General features: G+C 47.5%; 1 protein-coding gene across 1 annotated transcript in view; it reads left to right on the top strand.

Annotated features, from left to right (window-relative positions):
• Window positions 1–18,177, top strand: part of XRCC2 (X-ray repair cross complementing 2) — a 106,562-nt gene extending 88,385 nt beyond the window's left edge. Inside the window, exons 4-5 of the mRNA XM_081287870.1 lie at window positions 188–277; window positions 18,077–18,177. Coding sequence (XP_081143996.1) covers window positions 188–277; window positions 18,077–18,113 — 127 coding nt within the window. The 3' untranslated portion in view covers window positions 18,114–18,177. The remainder of the gene's footprint in view (window positions 1–187; window positions 278–18,076) is intronic.
• Window positions 18,178–21,019: the final 2,842 nt, after the last annotated feature.

Here is a 21,019-nt window from a genome sequence, read left to right as displayed (position 1 = left end):
GTTACCTGGAAAACACACTCCTTTATAGATGAAAGTAAAACCCAGCCACGGTCTCCTTCACTACGTGGCCAGTGGGGATGAGGTCACCCAACCTGGGACGTAGAAGGGGACGTGGTAATTTGGCTTCCCCTAATGCAAGCATGCCCACATAGAGCCAGGACCAAATTCTGCCTACTTTCTTTTCTAGTGTGGCTGCGATGGTCCCAGGCTCCGCTGGGGTAGGTGGCAGAGATACAAGGAAAGAGTGGAAAGTCAGGGCGCAGTTCTCCCTTGTCAGGTAAAACCATGGTCTCTTCACTTAAAACTCAGGCAAGAAAAGAAAAAAACTAAAAAGTTCCCCCCTGGGCTGGGGTGTCACTTTGTTGGTAGAGCTCTTGCCTGACATGCACCCTGGGTTGGATCTCCAAAGAAAAACTGAAATATGCTATGACATTTATTTGCAACATAATTTTTTGTAGCTTTATAAAGATTATTTTTGGGGGGCTGGGGATGTGGCTCAAGCGGTAGCGCGCTCGCCTGACATTCGTGTGGCCCGGGTTCGATCCTCAGCACCACATACATACAAAGATGTTGTGTCCGCCAAAAACTAAAAAGTAAATATTAAAATTCTCTCTCTCTCTCTCTGTCTGTCTCTCTCTCTCTTTAAAAAATAAAAAGATTATTTTTATTAAACACAGAAGTTAATCGAGATAAATGGGGCCTTGTGTGGTGGCACATGCGGGAGGCTGAGACAGGAGTATCACAGGTTGGAGGCCGGCCTCGGCAATTTAGCAAGACCCTGGCTTGATATAATTAAAAGGGCTCTCAATATAATAAAAAGTAGCAAAGTGGTGCAGTATCTCTGGGTTTGTTGCCAAAAGGTTGGTCCTTGTGCCCCAGGTCAATCTAATAACAAGGACACAGTTTTGAGAAAAAGAAAAAAGATGATTTATTGCTTTGCTAGCAAAGGAGAAGCACAGGGGACTTTTGTCCCGAGGCAGTGATTCTGCCCGTCAGTGGGAGCTGGGGGCTTTTCAAGGCCACATCCCGAGTATTCTCTGTTGTAATTCACTTGTTAATTTGGGAGTTTTTTCTGAGATCATCTGGTGCCACCCTCAAAGTCTGCATTACTTCCTTCCTGTGGTGGGTATGTGCTCAGGGACAGATAAATCTGCCTTGGATGGGGAAGAAAGGTGATCCTGTTTCCCCTGAGATAGGGAGGCGGAGAGATTAGGGAGGAGCAGGGAGAAAGAAACAAGACCATTTTAAAAATAAACGTAGGGGCTGGGGTGTGGCTCAGTGGTAGAGCCTGGCCTAGCACGTGTTTGGACCTGGGTTCAATTCTCCGCACCACATATAAATAAAATAAAGGTCCATTGGCAACTAAAGAAATGTTTTTAAAAAAATAAGCTGCAGTGCCAGAGCAGCAAGGGCTGTATTCAAAGCATACAGGTTCAATCCTCAGTGCCAAGAGTGAGTTAATAAAACTACATTTTAAAAAGAGACTGTGGGAAAGAAAGTTTGGTCATGATTATGGAAAACTGGTGGAACCAGGGTAGCCAATGCCTGACTGGCCTCTCGTGGCCCAGCAGATGGAGGGTTAGGGCCCGCGTGTGCAGATTGGGGGGCTCTCGTCACGTCTCACACAAAGCAACCTTCAACAACTTTTCTTTCTCACTCAGACAAGGTCAGTATACACATCTAGAAAAAGTGTTTTTTTTTTTTTAACTTGAGTCCCTCATTAAATTTCCCTGGAAAGACATACTGACGTTTTCAGCAAGCAACAGATGGTAAAGAGAATTCAATCGTACAATAGCCACTGACAGCCGTTTAAGATGCAGAAATGCCATTGACATTCTCTTCATTTACAATGCTTTCTTTAATGCTCGATTTTCATGAAGGTAGAAAATATTCACAGGAGTTTACATAGGTGCATTGGAGGTTTACACCCCTCCCGATTTTCACTGGGGTCTCAGGGACAGAGACCCCGCAGTGTCTGGAGGGATCTGGCCACGGCCTGCTCCCTGTGGGTGATGGCAGTATTTGAGTGGGCGGAGAAAGGAGGCAAGCACCCGTCAGGATACAAGGGATTGTGGGTCGGAGAATCTCTGTGACCCACCTTCCAGTAATCTAGAGCTTTTTTGTTGGTTTGTTTGTTTTCAGTACTGGGGATTGAACCCAGGGGGATCTCTACCACTGCTATAGCCCCAGGCCTTTTTTTAAAAAATATCTTTTTAGTTTCAATGGACCTTTATTTTGTTTATATACAGTGCTGAGAATCGAACCCAGGGCTCTCACATGCTAGGCAAGCACTCTACCACTGAGCCACAACCCCAGCCCCCTTTTAGTTTTTTTATTTTGAGACAGTCTCACTAATTTGTTGAGGCTAACCTCAAACTTACAATCCTCCTGCCTCAGCCTCCTGAGTCACTGGGATTACAAATACATATCATCTGGCCTAGCTGTCTTGAGTTTTCTGTTGTCCTTAGCGTCACAGTGTAAAATCTTAGAAAAGTCTCTTAACACTGTTAACAACAACAAAAAGTTCCTAAGATGCACCCATCCTAATTTTTCATATTAGTTCCTTATCAAAAAGAGTAAGGACACCTCTGCCTGGGACAGACCCTGGTTATTGCTAACCACAGTGGATGGAGCTTCCCAAAGAGGAAAAGCCAGCCTCACACTGAACGTGGACCTTGGCTCCCTGTAGCCCCGACTCAGATTGCCCTGAAAACGCAGAAGTAGCAGAGCCCGGTCGGCCTGGAGCGGCTGCCCCAGTGTCCCGGCAGCTCCCAGCAGCTCTCAGGGAGACACGTTCAATTAAGTCATCAAGAAACTCAGGCGGGGGCTGCGGATGTGGCTCAAGCGGTAGCTCGCTCGCCTGGCATGCGTGCGGCCCAGGTTCGATCCTCAGCACCACATACCAACAAAGATGTTGTGTCCCCCGAGAACTAAAAAAAATATATATATATATATTAAAAAAAGAAAAAAGAAACTCAGGCGGGGGCTGGGATGGTGGCTCAGCGGTAGAGGGCTCGCCTAGCACGGCGGGACCCGGGTTCGACCCTCAGCACCACATAGAAATAAAGGCATTGTGTTGTGTCCATCTACACCTAAAAGATAAATATATATTTTCAAAAAAAGGAAAAAAAAAAAAAAGAGATTCAGGCGGGGCTTGAGCAAGTGGAAGATTGCCAGGGAAGAGAGCTCCTTGGGCCTGGTGACCTCAGCCTTCAGTGATGTAGTTGGCTTGAGGGTCGGTGGCAGATCCCCAGAGTCCAGCAGAGCCCCAGTGTTAGGGCTGTGGCTTTCTTGTGGGTGACATCCTGGCCTTCCTAGACAACCCTGGATGGAGACCCTGCCCTGACCTAGCGGGGACTAAACAAGGCCAGGGAGGAGTGCAAGCGCTGTTCACTCAGCAGCAGCTGTCCGCTGGGAAGGCCCCAGGATGCAGACGTAAAGGTCAATAGCTCCAGCCAGAGGCTGGCATGCCCGCGGCAGCGGGCAGCGTGGCCAGGGATGCGCAGACCTCAGAAGCCCCTCCCCCTTTCCTTAGGCTCTGCTGGTTGCCCTTCATGAACCCGAGTCTTCTGTGAAAATGGTAATAAAGTACTGGAACAGGGCTCACCCGAGCTTTCCACCCAGCCCAGGCTGCTCAGCCACTGCAGCGTCTCCCTGCTCCTCCCTAATCTCTCCCCTTCCCTAATCTCAGGGTAAACAGAGTCACCTTTCTTCCCCGTCCTGAGCAGATTCATCTGTTCCTGAGCACACACCCACCACAGGAATGAAGTAATGCAGACTTTGGCGGTGGCACCAGAAGATCTCAGAAATGACTCTCTCCAAATTAACAAGTGAATTACAACAGAGAATACTCGGGATGTGGCCTTGAAAAGCCCCCTGCTTCCCCTGAAGGGCAGAATCACTGCCTCTGGGACAAAAGTCCCCTGTGCTTCTCCTTTGCTACCAAAGCAATAAACTTTTTTCCCAAAACCATGTCTTCATTATTGGGTTGGCAACAGGGACAAGGACCAAGATTTTAGTAACCCTGGAAGAAGCATGGTGCTTTCAGGGAATCCCGATTAGTGGCAGGCCCAGGGTCAGGAGAATGGTACAAGATGAGTTGAGTAAGTAAGACAGGCCAGAGAGAAGAGGTGATATCCCACCCCAGAAGTGTAAAAGTTGTTGTATAGATGTGGACATATCAAAGGATTTTAAAAGCAAAATGTGTAGCCGTTGTGGTGGCACACACATCTGTAATCCTAGCTGCTTGGGAGGCTGAGGTAGGAGGAACTCAAGTTCGAGGCCAGCCTGGGCAACTTAACAAGCAATTTCTTTTTTGTTTCAAAAAAAGTGGAGCCAGGTGCAGTGGCGCATGTCTTGTAATCCCAGCGCCTCCGGAGGCTGAGTTCAAAGCCAGCTCAGCAAAACTGGGGTGCTAAGTAACTCATTGAGACCCTGACTCTAAATAAAATATAAAATAGGGTTGGGGATGTGGCTCAGTGCCCCTGAGTTTAATCCCCAGCACCAAAAAAGAAGGTAGGGGGTGGGGCTAGGGATATAGCTTAGTGGTGAAGCATCCCTGGGTTCAATTCCCAGCACCAAAAAGAAAAAGAAGAAATGGCTTGGCATTCTTTAAAAGATTATTCTGGAAGCTAGGAGTGTGGCTCAATGGTGATACCATGCTTAGTAATCCTAAATACCCCCCCAAAAAAAAAAGATCTCTGGGGCTTATAGAGAATAAATTGGGGGCTCAATGGCTGTAGACATGGCTGTGACGCAGCCACCACAGTAGTCCCTATGGTGGACGTCACACTGGAGGAGGGCTTGAAGTGGCACCCCCTTTCTCCACAGAGAAGCCCTCTTCACCATGGCTGATTTTTTTTTTTAAAGAAAGAGTGGGAGAGAGAGAGAGAATTTTAATATTTATTTTTTTTAGTATTTGGCGGACACAACATCTTTGTCTGTATGTGGTGCTGAGGATCGAACCTGGGCCGCACGCATGCCAGGAGAGCGTGCTACCGCTTGAGCCACATCCCCAGCCCCACCATGGCTAATTTTAGGACTGTCAGCAAAAGAGTCCATTGTAGATAAACTTCCTATTTTCATGTCACCCTGTTTACTTGGCCACTGGCCAAGAAGATACCAGCACTCCAGGTGCTAGACACCCCCTTACTAGTTTTTCACAGTATAGTATCCAGTATAATACTTTGTGCAAACAAGGCCTCTGGCCTTGAGCTGGGCTTCACAGAGATGTCTACATTTTTAAGATAAGTTACAAATGGGCCCATGGTAACAGCTGGCAGGGGGAGGAAAGAAAGGGGAGAAGAAGCTCTCCCCTTCTCAGGTGTTGTTCTTTAAGAGTTAACTTGGGGGCTGGGGATGTGGCTCATGCAGTAGCGCCACTCGCCTGGCATGCGTGCGGCCCGGGTTCGATCCTCAGCACTGTAAGGATCCGGCGAATCGTTGGAGAAAGAGACCACAAGAGACCAGCTTCATGCAATGGGCAGAAGGGAGTTTATTGAAGAGGATCCTAATTCAGCGTGCTGAGGCTCAAGGCTCACTCAGGAAGGGAGAGCGGCCCAGAGCCCAGAGCAGAGGTGGAGCAGAGCTTAAGTACACTTTTTGGGGAGGGCGGGGGCTTTGCATACATCAGAACAAATCATCATGAGGCCTGGGAAAGTTGAACAACAACTCTGAGACGTGATTAGCACATTCATTGGCGGGAAGGGGGGGGGGTAATTGGTCACTCCTAAATGGGGTACACATTCAAACTGATTGGTTCGGGGCCCTGTGACAAACTGCACAGGGCCCTAGGCTAAATGGCCAGTGGGGCGTTGTTTTAACTATCTCAGGAATTTCAGGTTCTGGGTGTAGCAGAGGAACTTAACAATACCTAGTCTTTTACATTTTAATTCAAGCTTTGCAATTTAGAAGCTTTACAATGCCCAGTCTTTTACATTTTAATTCAGGCTTTTGCAGCTTAGAATCAGCTTAGAAATTTTACCTTTACAGCACCACATACAAAGATGTTGTGTCTGCTGAAAACTAAAAAATAAATAATAAAATTCTCTCTCTCTCTTAAAAAAAAAAAAAAAAAAAAAAAAAAGAAGAAGAGTTAATTTGCCCAGAACAGTGAAAGAAAAAGCTACTTTTATGTGAACTTCTGCAGACTGGGAACTTCTGAGCCCCTCCCCTCACAGGCTGGGTATAAAACTCTGAAACTCCCTGAATTCGGGGTTCAGGGGATTGATTGATTGCCCTCTGAACCTGGCTGCAGCCCAATAAAGCTGTTTCCTGCTGTCTTCGGTGCCTTGCCTCGTCTGTCCCTACAACAGGCTGGGATCTGAGATGGCCTGAGAAGTTGGGAGGTACTGGAGCCCTGTCGGTGGAGAACATTACTCCCACACCTGGAGAGCAACAGGATCAGAAAAGGCCCAGCACCCTGGGACCCCCAGTGCGGTGAAGGAGTGGAGCCTGGGAGAGGATGTGCATGTGGTCGGCCGCAGGTGGCCCCCAGTGGGCCCAGGGGCCCGGGTCCGCACTGAGAAGACTGCTCCAGGGCAGAGGCGGCTCAATGGTCAGCGACTGAAGGAGCACAGCAGAGGATCCCTGGGGCTGCTGGAGGATGAACACAGAGGCTGGAGAAGGCCACCTGAGGATGAAGGAAGGGTGAGGGCAGCCAAGGCCGCGAGGACGACTGCTGGTCAGAGGTGCATCCAGGAAAGCAGGAGAGCCGGCACCGAAGGCCCAGGCTTGCCCTCAAGTCAGCCTTGAGCAAGGCCTTAGATGGGGGAGAGAGTCCAGAGGGAGGGTCGAGTGGGAGAGCCAGCGGCCCTGAGGACATCAGCAGAGGGGACCTGGGGTGAGAGAAGGGACAAGCCTCAAGGGACCACTTCTGAGCCTGAAAACAGGGAGTGGAGGTGGCGGAGACCTGCAGGGTGAGAAATGCAGTGACCCTGCGCTGGCCTCCCCGTTCTTTACAGAGTGCAGGGTGACTCCAGCAGGGAAGGCACTGAGAGTCACCCTAGCAGGGACAAGAAAAGACCTGCTGCTACTAGCTGAGAATTGGTAGAGGTTGAAAACGATTCCATGATTTTCTACAGAAGCACTCAGCAGCCTTTTTGTACCATGTGTCAAATCAGATGCTTCTCTCTTCCCAAGGTAACGTTAGCCCAGGCAACCATGAACTTTCCTTCCCTCTTCCCTGTGGCCCTCACCCGCGAGGGTGGTCTCCTCTTGCTGTCCAGGACCTCGACCTGATGGGGAATGAGCACTCAGTGGACAGGCAGCCTGTGCTAAGACATGGCTGTCCTCCTGGGGCTGCTGAAAATGAAGGCAGTCAGTGTAGTTAGGTAAATCGGGTCTAATATCGAGTGAAATCTAAAATGGAGGCCATGTTGAGAATGAATTCCCAGAAAAGTTGAGCAACTCTCGGAATGTTAATGAAGTCCAGGATACAGCCCCCAACAGATTTGAAGATAGCCCATCCCAAAGAAGTGTTAATGAACAGCAAACTTGAAGATGCTGGCTGGGAAGTGCCCAGATTACTTCTTTGGCGCAGCTGTGTCCCACCCCGCAGGACAACGGATTCCATCTCTTGGGTCCCTTCTTCCTCCTGGAGAAGTCTTTTCTGCTGTCCTTTAATAAACGTCTATTTTCCACTCTAAACTTGCCTCGGTGTGCTTCTCTGGAGTTATACTTCAACATTGGGGAAGCAAGGACTCGTCACCAGTCAACAGTGGTAACAAAAAGACACTTGCAGAGTCCGCGCCACACACTGGAATCTCACGCAAGAGATTCACTGTCAGTAGCACAAGGCAAACCCCCAAGGCTGACCTCCAAGGAGAGCAGCAGTGCCTGGGCACTCAGCAGCTTTAGAGCTGCAAGGGGAATTGCATAAGCAGCTCAGGAGTCGCGTCATAAACTGGGGCGGGGTTGACTGCTGAGCAGGCACGTGTTCTTAGGGGAAGTGAAGCAGCTTTGCCTCAGAATCCAAACTTTGGCTTCTCTAGATAAAATGGCTCCAGACCTAAAATGGCAGATCTGATGCCAGTAGCTGCCTGCAGCCCAACCCCTGGCTGTGGCAATCTGAGTGGGCTCACCTTCTAGAAGGCTGCTGTCAGCAGAGGCTTCTGTGGTCCCTGCCTCCAGCCATCACCTGCACAAGCAGTCCCTACACACTTGGTCTGGGTGAGGCCGGGCAGCCAGGGCTGCAAAGCAAGCCTTAGCTGCTCTGGCTCTCGGGAGCCGCTCTGCAAACTCCGGCTTCCTCCAGTTGCAGGTCACAATTCTAAAACCTCAAAACAATTCACAGTCGGTACTTACTTTTTTTTTTTTTTTTTAAGAGAGAGTGAGAGAGGGGGACAAAGAGAGAGAGAGAGAATTTTAATATTTATTTTTTCTTAGTTCTCAGCGGACACAACATCTTTGTTTGTATGTGGTGCTGAGGATCGAACCCGGGCCGCACGCATGCCAGGCGAGCGCGCTACCGCTTGAGCCACATCCCCAGACCCACAGTCGGTACTTATTGAAACGGAAGGACTCTTGCTGATTTCTTTAGGCACATTAGTGTCTTAGAAACCATTCTCTCTTCCAAGCTCTGTCTCTCTGCTGGGACAGTGTCCTTCCTCCATTCCTTCAGACACGGCTTCTAAGCTGTGGAGCAGCTTAGCCGGGGAGGCCCCCAAATGCGTCTGTTTTACTCCTGGTAATGAATGGGAGGTGCCAGGAAAATGCTGAGATCAGGGGACTTTTCCGTGGCTGAAGCAGGAAAACAGGAGAAAACTTGAGGGGCCCTTCTCTCAGAATCTTGATGAAATGAAGAGAGAGACAGGACTGGAGGCCAGAGGGAGAAGAGGGGTCAAAGGAAGACCTTCTCAAGTAAAAGGGAATTCGGGGGCTGGGCTGGGGCTCAGCAGTAGCGCACTTGCCCGGCATGTAGGAGGCACTGGGTTCGACTCTCAGCACCTCGTAAAAATAAATAAATAAATAAAGGTCTAGCCACAACTAAAAAATTTTATAAAAAAGAAAGAAAAGCATTCAGGTATAGGCTTGTAAGAGAAAAAGAGAGATGATGGAGCTGGTCTCTGAAGCGGCTGTAGGCAATGAAATCGGGCAGAGGCAGAAAAATGAGGCTGGGTGGACGCAGGAACAGCGCTGCCACTGAGACAGGGAAGCAGGAGGCATGCAGTCACAGTGAAGGACTCACGGCTTTCACAACTACCTCACTCTTCTGCGCGAGGGGGGATCGGCCTCCTTTGCTCCCATCACCTCTGCGCATGCTGGGGATGGAATCTGCCCTTGAGCGATACTTCCCGCCCGCCACCAACCATTTTTTTGCCCTCCTTCAAAACCCCAGCTCTTCTGAAATTCCTCCTTTGCTCCTGCTGAATGAAGAGCCACCCTTGATCCCAGCAAAGGTGATCCCCTCCACTCTCCAGGCCTCTCTCCCGCCGTTCCCATGGTGTGGATGCATCCTGCTGGTGGCCGCAGCTCCATCACTGTCACACCCCCACCTGCGTCTCCAGACACCTCCATGAGTCAGACAGAACAGAGGCAGGACATAGCCCTGGCTCCCACCTTCCCAGCAACCTTTCCTTCCCTAGTTACCCAGACGCCTCCCTTCCTCTTTCCCACACCCATCTATCTACAGGTCCTGTGGGTGCGACTTCACCTCTACCTCTCTCCTTCCCCAGAGCAGTAGGCCCTGACTCCTCTGCCATCTCACCACTGTCCACTGCCCAATAAGCAGCCAGTTACCTTTTCAAAGTGTTGTCAACCAATCCAAACTCAGAAACTGCAGTGGTGAAAGGACTTTACTTGGAGTTGAAGGAAATGCAGTTCAGGAGACAGGTTTGCACCGAGTTGGTGATCCAAGGAAGGCTGGGAGGGCCGTAGCTCCAGGGGCCATAGGACATTGAGAAGGAGCAGGGCTACTTGACTGATGGAAGATAAAGGAAAGACACACAAACAGACAGCAATGTCCATAGGACAAGAGTCCAGGAGCCTCTAGATGTGCATCTGGAGCCTCTGGGCATATGCAAAGGTCAGTTTTTCCAGATGCCTGTAGTCAAAGAGCAGAGGTGACCAAAGTTCACATTCCAGGTACCATCTGGACCTGTATCCAAGGAAGTCCTCCCTCCTCCCAGGCTTCTTGGCTCCATTTTGATAAACTCTTTCAACATAATTTTCCTTTTCACAGTATAAATCAAAACTTGTCACAAACCCACTTAAAACTATTGCAATGGCTTCCCACCCCACTTGGAATAAAATCTAAACTTCATGCCCCGGATCGCAGAGTGCATCATGCTCAACCACCTGCTCACTCGCCCAGGCTTTATTCTGCTGCCCTGCTCCTGGCTCTGCCTGGTATCCCTCTCCTGAAGTTGACAAGTTGGACCTTGGTTCATCCAAAACCAGATAAGGCACCACCCTGCTGATGGCCTGTGAGGATGTGGGCGGCCCTCGCTCCCCAGCTCCTCTGTGGCCATCAGCTCTGCAAGGATGTTTACCTGCCTCTGTGTTGTCTGGCTGTCCCTTGGCCCAAATAGGACAGAAACTTCTCAGGATCAGAAACCTTGTGCTAATGTGCTGCTGTTACCACTGATATGGAACCATGTCTGGAACACAGTAGGTGCCAACTATTTGTTGAATGACGACAAGTCATTTTGAGAAGGGGTGAAAAAGGTGGGGAGCAGAGTCGGGCGCGGTAGAGCATGCCTATAATCCCAGCAGCTCCGGAGGCTAAGGCAGGAGGATTGCAAGTTAAAGCCAGCCTCAGCTAAAAGCAAGGTGCTAAGCAACTCAGTGAGACCCTGTCTCTAAATAAAAGACAGAATAGGGCTGGGGATGTGGCTCGGTGGCTGAGAGCCCCTGAGTTTAATCCCTGGAACCCAAAAAAATAAAAGATGGGAGCATGAGATGGCATGGATGACATTTGGAAGGGAACAAGGTGAGGGTAGTGAACAAAGGGGAATCAAAAGCTTGATGAACCCCCCCAGGGGTGACATTGGCCCCTGACTTGGGAATGACATCCATCTGCTTTGCTCTGTGATTTTTCTCCCACAGTGCTCCAAAGTCCTGGAATAAGTGAACAAAGCAGATGGTCTCTATCTTTGCTTCTAAAACACAAGTGTTAAAGTAGATAACCTTTAAGCACTCTCCAGTGTGAAAACTGGTGGTAATTCAGATACACTCAGGGAACTAGGTGTTTTAAAAATCTCCTCTTAAATAAATGATGACTCCCTAGCCATTCTCATCAATATCCCTTATATTTGTGGGATACTTTTTAAATGCTTTCACATGCATTCCAAGCAGAGTGTACCTTACTCAACACTGTGTTTTCCTTATACAATGTAAATTCCTGAGGGCATATCCTGTTTTAATTGTTTTATCAAACTTCCCTGTTGATGCAGAACAATACCACTCTGACAACTGATACTCAGTAAAATGAGGTCGATTGTGTCAGACTCCATTAGTTTAAGTGGTACAGGGGCCAGGCCCAGGGGGCTCTGTGCTGCCAGAGGAAGGCCTTCTCCAGCCAGGAGCTTTGGCCCAAGAGAAGCCTTGCTGCCGATTAAGAGCTGGTGGCTAATGGGGCTCCTGGACAGCAGCCTGCGCCCTGCTCCTGAGGGAACGAACGGTCAAGGTGCCCGTAATCGCCTATTGCGCCACCGTGCATGGTTTTCTGCCTCAGTATTCTTGTGTGTGTGTGTAATATATTCTCATGCTTTTCACTGATTCTCTTAATTCAACATTTATTAAACAGCTCTACCATATAAGACGCTGGACAGGGCTAAAGAGAACACAAGGAATGAAAATCAGAACCTGTTTTCCAGTTGCCGAAAGGAACAAGAGAAAGAAAGATGCATGCCAACAGCAGAACCCCCAGCAGGTTGCTTGCTGAGGGTGGACCCCAAGGGCTGCCCAGGGAGCCTTTCAGCCTTCTAAAGCCTTGGACGGGATGTCAGGGAAGAGACACTTCTGTGGCCCAGGCCTTGGACTTACTTCCATGAATAGTGGGCAAAATTAAGGACAGTGGTTGAAATTTTTAAATTTCAGTTTAATATCAAACCTTACTGACAAATGGATTTGAACTTCTCAAATACTGAAGGCATTTCTGCAGCACATGAAATGCTGGACAAGATTAGTATATCTCAAACCGAGGGCCATACAGATCCATTTTAAAGGAGAAATTTCACAATCATCAAAAACATATTATTTATCATAGTGCTATTTTAAAGTAATAAACACAGTTTGGAGTGGTGTAATCCCAGCAACTTGGGAGGCCAAAGCAGGAGGATTGCAAGTTTAAGGTGAGCCTCAGCAATGCACAAGAACCTCAGCAACTTAATGAGACCCTGACTCAAAAGATAAAGTAAAAGGCTGGGAATGTGGCTCAGTGAAGTGCTGCTGGATTCAATCCTCAGTATAAAAAAGCAAATAAAAAGACTCGTGGGTATCTTATTTGAACAGTGCAAGGCACAAGGTCTGTTTATCACTGAGTCTTCGCCTAGTGAAGGAACCACTCCCACATTAGTCTATCTCCCTGTCTTTCTTTTCCTTTATTTTTTGCACTTCAGGGATAGAACCCAGGTCCTCACACGTGGCACTTGCTATGCAAATGTTCTCCCGGGTACACACCTCGCTCCTTTCTAATCAGCCTAGAGACTGGACAAGTGGAACTCACTCTATGTGGCCCTGTATCAGTCAGGACCCCACTAGGAGGTAGAGCACCTCAGCCCAGGATAATTTGGGCAGGGCTGACTTCTAGAGGCCATTTAACCATACAGGCAGAGATGGTACAGCAGCCAGGGGCTAGGCACAGGGACACTGGATCAGAACATCAGGAGAGAAGCTACCTTAAGGGATGTGACCTTTGTCTGGGGGCACAGACAGCCAGAGACAGCCTGACCTCGCTCCCTCGCTGCTCCCCATGAAGTAAACCAAGCCAGATGGCCAAAGGCCGGGCCTGCTGATTCCATCTCCATGGGATCAGAGCCGTGGAGGGCAGGGAGTGGAAGCCGGGAGGGAGGTGGACGTTGGGCCCAGTGGTACGTGTGTTTGTGTCCTCCAGAGACAGCTGTCAGGTAGTTTAGAAAGTGCCATACTGTTCACCACCACAAAAAGGGCAATGTGTGAGGTAACGTGTGTGCCAGCCACCTTGACTCAGCCTGTCCACATAATTCAGAACATTATATCGCACACCAGAAAATAAACAACTTAAAAATGTTTAAAATACATGTATATGCTTTTTATTTCTTAAAAAACTAAATTTAAAATTGAAAACAAAAGTGCAAAATTGTAAACTTCTCATGGTACTCTTTCAAATGCCCAAGAACATATTCATATTCCCCCAGGAGCTCAGAGACCTTGTTTGAGCTCTGCTAACCGGTAAGCTTCCAGGAGTCTCCTAGAATGTAAGTTCCATGGGTCAAGGTCAGTGTCCCTTTTGTCCCCCACCAGCTGTGACCAGATCCCTGTTTTCCTCACTTCCTCACCTGGAGGCTCCCTGGGACGCTGCGCCCCTACCCCACACCCACACCGTCTTGTACTCTTTCCCAAGCCGAGCCCTTTCCTTGAACACTCTTCCTGTGGATGCTTTTCCCTGCCTCCGCCTGCACTGGCCACCTCTCGCTGCGGAGCCCTCTGCAGCCTTCCGGTCCTGGCCACACGTGCCTCGCCTGTTTCTGAAGGAGCTGTGCGGCCTGGGGGGCCCCTGGCTGCTCCCTCTCGCTGCTCCCTCTGTGCTTCCTCCATGTCCATGTCCACAGGCAGCCAGGGCCGAAGGAGGGAGCCAGCTCCGAGCAAGAGGGAGACGGGATCTAGAGCATCAAGAGCACGAGGGTGGCGCAGGGGGAGGTCGGCCGTGAGTGCGAGGGCACCAGCGCAGGAGCGCCCCAGTGAGAGCGGCCTAGAGAGAGAGGAACAGAGAAAATGTGGAAAACGTTGGAGACTTTTTAGACATGGGCAAGCTTAGACTACTCCTTGCCTCCCAAATTCTTTCTCTCCTTTTAGTGCCCCAAACCCCAATGTCTTAGGAGGTCGTCTTCCTGCTGAGCGCTGGTGACTCCTGCGGATGTGCACTGAGTCTGGCAGGGCCCCGTCTCTTGGCTTTCCTAATCCAGTTTTCTGTCACTGCGTGACGCCCACAGGGGCTTAAAATCAGGGTATTTTTGACCCCTTTTTTATACTACTTACAGAGTTTAACTTGAAATAGATGACAGACTTAAGCATAAGACCTGAACCATAAACCCCTGGAATAAAACAGGAACGAGCTCTTTGACATTGGTCTTGCCAGTGATTTTTCGAATGGCACCAAAAGCACAGGCAAGGACAACAAAAATGGACCAATGGAACCACCTCCCACTAGAAGCTTCCACAGAGCAAAAGGAGCAGGCCACAAAGTGAAGCAGCAGCCATGGATGAGAAACTCCCTGTCTGACAAGGGTTGAGGTCTACCAGATGTTGGAAATGGGGCTGAGCCTCAGCAGTACACACCTGGGATCCCAGCCACTCAGAGGCCGAGACCTAAGCAACTTATGAGGCCCTGTCTCAAAAATAAATAAATACAGAAATAAAAAGGACTGGGTTGGAGCTCTGTGGCCAAGCATTCCTGGGTTCAACCCCCAGTACCAAAAACAAAAAAACAATATTGGTGTATTCTCATATTGAAATCTGGTTTCGTTTTTTTCCCCACTTACATCAGAAATGTATTGCCATTTGGTAAAAATCTTTTTTTTTTTTTTAAGAGAGAGAGAGAGAGAATTTTTTAGTATTTATTTATTTTTTTTAGTTCTCGGCGGACACAACATCTTTGTTGGTATGTGGTGCTGAGGATCGAACCCGGGCCGCACGCATGCCAGGCGAGCGCGCTACCGCTTGAACCACATCCCCAGCTTGGTAAAAATCTTTTTGCACATTTTTCTACTAATTGTCTTTTCTACTAACATTCAGTTACTCTATGAATGTTTCCTTCATTTAACCAATCACCTAGTGTAGAAATTTATATTACTTTAACTTTTCTGTATCACAGCAACTCTAGCATCACAATTCTGAATATCTTTACAACCAAACCTTTGTGTACATTTCATTCCTTTTTTTTTTTTTTTTTTCCAGTACTGGGGATTGACCCAGCTCTACACCTCCAACCCTTTTTATTTATTTTTTTATTATTTTTTTTTAGTTGAGGATAGACCTTTATCTATTTATACATGGTGCTGAGAATCGAACCCAGTGCCTCACACATGCCAGGAAAGTGCTACTACTGAGCCCCCGCCCCAGCCCATCCAACCCTTTTTATTTTATTTTGAGACAGAACTTGACTCTTCCTGACTCAGCCTCCTGAGTAGCTGGGATTACAGGCATGCATCCTTGCTGGATTCTTTGCATGTGTTCTTTCTTTCTTTTTTTTTTTTTTTTTTTTTTTAGGACAAGGTCTTATAAATAGAACTTTAGTTTCAAAAGACACTTTTGGTGCTTGGGGCTAAATGTCTTTCAGAAGGGTTGACTTTTGAGGTTGAAGTTTCCAAAGAGAGAGTCTCGGTACCTTGCAGTGTGTGTCCCTAGCTGCTGGTGGGATTTCTGTACCTCCATGGACTTCTCTCGTGCTGGGCCACTGTCTGCCAGGGAGAGCACTAAGTGATTGGGAACACACGTCCAGGCTGCAACCTGGCTGGAGCCTGGCCACCGGGGCTCCACTTCAGTCTCACTTATCGTCTGTGTGATCAGGAACAGGTGACCGCACCTCAGCATTCCTATCTGCAAAATGAGGTTACCATTTAACTCAGAGTCATTATAAGTATTAAGTGAGTTTATGTACACAAAGCTTTTAGGCCAGTGCCTGGCTCGTGGTGAGTGCTTCATCAATGTGTGCTATTAGCTGTTATTTGCCCATAAAAATAAAAAAAGTACTTAGTCTGACACCAAGAGTGAACCCTAACATAGACCAACTGTGGACTTTGGGTGATTGAGGCATGCTGGGCAGGGGCACCAATGGTAGCAAACGCATCTCTCACTCTAGGGGGACATTGTAATGCACACCTGAGGCAGGGGCTGTCTAGAAATTGTGTCTTCCTCTCGGTCTGCTGTGAACATAAAACTGTGCTGAGAGTCTTTTTTAAAATCATTTAAAGACCACTCATTAAGGATAATATAAATTTACCATATACTTTGCAAAACTTTGCCCTGATTCCTTTTTCAGACTGTCTCAAGACAAAATCTTTGCATGAGAGGTTTGACAAGATAAGGAACAAAACTCTTTACAAGGACACTATTTTGCCCAGTGTTATCACTGTTAGTTCACTGTCCATGTCTCCTAAAGAGCTGGTCAGGAGCATTACCTCAAGACAGAGGCTAAAACATTTTTCCCTGTTGGGAGCAGGGGTGCCCTAACCCTGAGGAGACAGACTTAATACAGGACGGCTTTTTTTTCTTCCTCAGAACTTTTCTTCATCTGGGAGGAGAATGTTTATAGGGACTACTGAGTGTCTTCAGCTATTAGAAAGTTAATACGTAAAAGGAGAAGGGAATAGTTGCTTTCACTGTTCCAAAAGTTAAAGGTTACCAGGCAGTACATTTAGGACTAATCTAAGAACCTTTCATCCACCAACAGGAGCTGCAGGGAAGTAGCCGCTGCCCCAGGCTGCACGCGGAGCAGCGATTGCTGTATCCCTAGACCCCTGGGTTGGAGAACAGAATGTCTCTTTCTGATTAAGACTTATTTTCTCCCAAATTCTATCCATGCAATACTCCTGGCTCTTCAATTGCCAATTAGAAGTTCTGTCAGCCAAAAATGTCTCTCCCTCTTTCACCAGACTGACAGATTCCCCAGGAGCTGCTGCGGCAGGGGGTATGCACGACAGAAGAGGGGAGCACTGGTGTTGCTTTTAGTCTTCTGCATCTGGCCACATGTCCCTGGGCTCTCTTCTCCCTATTATACCAAAAAGCTCCTTTCCAATTGTTAAAATGCAATGATGTCAATCTTTGCCTTAAAAAAAAAATGGCCACAAAATGGGGCTGGGGATGTGGCTCAAGCAGTAGCGCGCTCGCCTGGCATGCGTGCGGCCCGGGTTCGATCCCCAGCACCACATACAAACAAAGATGTTGTGTCCGCCGAGAACTAAAAAAAAAAAAAAAAAATTCTCTTTCTCTCTCTCTCTCAAAAAAAAAAAAAAGAAAGAAAAGAAAAAATGGCCACAAATCAACAAGCTAAGTGACTTATTTGCAAAAATATTCAGAAAAAATAGTATTCAGAGCCTATCCTACTAGGATAACCTAGTTATCCTACTAGGATAACCAAAAGGTAAATATTAGAGTCCCTGCCAAGCCTCTCCAGGTGACTCCTAGGTAACCCACCCTTTCAGGGCCTGTGCTGTGATAGCTAGAGCTTGCTATTTCTTAAGATTACTATACTCCTGAAAATGGATACCATCTCAAGGAGTGGACTGCCTTAAATCCAGTCCTGGGAAGCATTTTTGACAGAGCTGTCCCTGCAGTCCTGTCCTCCTGCCTCAGCCTCCTGAGCTGCTGAGATTACAGGCATGTGCCACAGTATCTGACTTCTTTTCTTCATTTTAACTGAGAGTCTAACATTAAAATGTCATTGGGGAGTTCAAAGCCAGCCTCAGCAAAAGCAAGGAGCTAAGCAACTCAGTGAGACCCTGTCTCTAAATAAAATTCGAAATAGGGCTGGGGATGTGGCTCAGTGGTTAAGTGCCCCTGAGTTCAATCCCCCCCCCCAAAAAAAATGCTGTTGGGGAAGACAAAGCGAACAGCACTCCTCCACAGCTGAGTCCTCCAGGGAGCAGTGTGAAAAGTGAATCCTCTTCCCTGTGGCCCAGAGCCCCCAGGCCCCCAGGGCAAACCTTCAACTGTAAACAAGGGGATGCAAACACAGACGCATTTCTCCACTAATCAGAAACAGTCTCAGGAGCAAGCTGTGGTAAACTCACCTTCCCTGGAGTAGCCCCCAGGCGTGCCTGCCTCTGCTCCCTGTCTGCTGACCAGTCCTGGGTCACTGATACCCCCTGGGGGGGTCATCTGGGAAGATGGAATCTTTGATTTACAGCAATGGCATTTTCATCTGTTCACTTTCCAGGTCCTGCAAGTTCCACTTCATCCAAACAGGAGGATGAAGCAGGAGGATCACAAGTTTGAGACCAACCTATGCAACTTAGACCCCGTTTCAAATTTGGAAAAGGTGGGTGGTGGCGGCTGGAGATGTAGCTCAGGAGCAACCCTGGGTTCACCCTCCAATACTGCAAAGAATATATTCTGGCACATTCTCCTCCAGCAGACTAGGAACATCACCCAAATGGAGATAGTGACTTATTGCTAATAAATTGGCAGCTCTATGTTTCCAAGGCCTGAATAATTGAGTTAATCGAATATTCTAATTCTATTCTGAAATGTATGCCATCTCAAGAAAGACATTCCTTAAACCAAGCTTCTGGGAAGAGTATTTTGACATTCCGTTAAGAGGCTGAACAGTGAGTGCATTCACTGGCTGCACCTAGGAGCTCCTCCCCTGGACAAGGTCTCCCTTGAATGGCGCGAGTCATAGGACTTTGGGAGTGTGACAGATCGCACCCTGTTTATTCCCACATTTCTTGACCTTAACTGACTGTGGAGCATTTCGTGAGGTCAACACACAGGGGATAGCTGTCAGGTGTGTGGATGCGCCATCCAAAGACAATGTGCTAGGGGTGACGCTTTGCATGGGGCATTAAGTAGCATGATGATATGAAGTACAGAGACCCAGAGATGGATTTTTTTTTTTTTGTACTGAGGGTTGAATCGAGGGGCATTTAACCACTGAGCCACATCCCCAGTACTTTTTTGTATTTTATTTTGAGACAGAGTCTCACTGAATTGTTCAGGGCCTTACTAAATCACGGAAGCTGGCTTTGAACTCATGATTCTCCTGCCCCAGCCTCCGGAGCTGCTAGGATTACAGGAAGGAGTGGGCCACTGCACCAAGCTGTAGGTGGGTTTTTGAATGGATGACCTTTTACTCCCCCTTCAAATCACGGGCAAAGGTCAATGTGCCCAGAAAGTCACTAATACTTTAGTAGAGGCTCAACTGGAATGTAAACTCTCTGAAGGAAGAGATTAATTATTGCTTAGTGGATGAATATTTTAACAAATAAATATTATTCTAAGTATTAGAGACGCTCCCAGCTAGAAGAAATTCTTAGAAGTCATCTAATCTAGCTGAAGGAACTGGGATTCAGAATTGGGGTTTGGCCTAAGGCCACCCACTGAGTCCTGAAGGGCACCTAGGCCTACTCTTCCCAAGACCCTGCCTGACATAGGGCACTAAACCAGTCCAGTTGGGCTGCTGTAAACTGTGTACCAATCCACACCTCTGATACAGCATGCAAAACCACATGTGAGCCCTGTCCTCGTCCAATAAGTAAAACACTATTCATTATATCACAAATACCATCAGCTCAAGAACAGAAATGGTCAAGTGTCTGAGGGATTTTTAACTTTAGTGTAATAATGTTAACAATCAGATTATCCATGGATTTTTACCCCTCATTTTATGGAAGCTTTTTCTTGTTGTTCCCATTAAATTCTTCGAAAACACAGAGCTCGTATCTTAACCCTCTGAATTGACTTGTTCCCCAGGGAAAGTGGGAGGTTGTTGTGCTAGCAGATCCTGGACAAGCGTCTGGCCCTTTACTGGTGAAAACTGAAGAGGGATAATTGGGCTGATCACGGGAGTATTGAATTGGTGTAGGGAAGACCTGAGGGACGCTCCCTAACCTCTCCATTCCAATTTTCTTGCCTTTACAATTGCTGAATTCAGATAAATAAGGTATCATGTGATATAATTTTAGGAGCAACAAATTGGCTCTGTGTCCAGCAATATTTTCCCCACTCATTTTCCTCAGTTACTAAATTCTGGGATAAGATTTTAATAATTCAGAACAAAGTTTGACCATGCCTTCCAGTTTGGAAAATACTATGGTCTGTAACAATTGGAGGTTTGAAGTGGAAGAGCACAAGCTTTCAGCCAAAGATAAGGCTTTTTCTTTTTTTTATACTGGGAATTGAACCCAAGGGCATTTAACCACTGAGCCACATCCCCAGCCCTTTTAAAAATATTTTATTTAGGGTCAGGTTCTTGCTGAGTTGCTCAGGACCTCATTGAGATGCTGAGGCTGGCTTTTAACTCATAATTCTCCTGCTTCAGCCTCCTAAGCCACTGGGATTATAAGCATGTGCCATGGAGCCTGGTGAAAGATAAGAATTAGAGTTCCAGCTTTGCCGTTTGTTAGATATATCACATCAGCCTTTATTTCTTACCCTGAAAAATAGGAACAATATAATATCTAGTTCATAGAAATGTTGTGAAGGTTGGAAATACAAGAGTGAGCATAAAAATTACAATACAGCGTGGACTCAGTTAATAGTGCTCCTCTCAATCCTGGTGAATGGCTTTTTCTGTCCCTTATTTTGCCAAATTAAGCAAAGAAGAATTCAGGACCCTGATTCCATCTGGAACTCAGCGCTGACTGGAGTCTTGGAGTTCAATACACTTGTGTTTCCAATGTGGAGTGAGTTGGGCATAAGACCTTTGGAGAACTGACTAAAATGCCAAAGCCTGGGGCTGGGGCTGGGGCTGGGGCTCAGTGGTAGAGCACTCGCCTCGCACATTTGGGACCCTGGGTTCGATCCTCAGCACCACATAAAAATAAATAAGTGAAATAAAGGTATTGTGTCCAACTACAACTAAAAAATAAATATTAAAAAAACAACAACCCGGGCTGGGGATGTGGCTCAAGTGGTAGCACGCTCGCCTGGTATGCGTGCGGCCCGGGTTCGACCCTCAGCAACACATACCAACAAAGATGTTGTGTCTGCCGAGAACTAAAAAATAAATATTGAAAACTCTCTCTCTCTCCCTCCTCTCTCTCTTTAAAAAAAATGAAATAAAGGCCTGATGATAACTAAAGAATATATATATATAAAAAAAACCAACAACCCGCCAAAGCCTGCCTAGATTCATGAGGAGCCACAGGAACAGAAGTAA

Source organism: Spermophilus citellus (genome assembly GCF_964194105.1).
Source record: "Spermophilus citellus genome assembly, chromosome: 3".
NCBI lineage: Eukaryota > Metazoa > Chordata > Mammalia > Rodentia > Sciuridae > Spermophilus > Spermophilus citellus.
The sequence above is the reverse complement of the archived record's forward strand: the minus strand, read 5'-3'. Positions and strand labels throughout refer to the sequence as shown.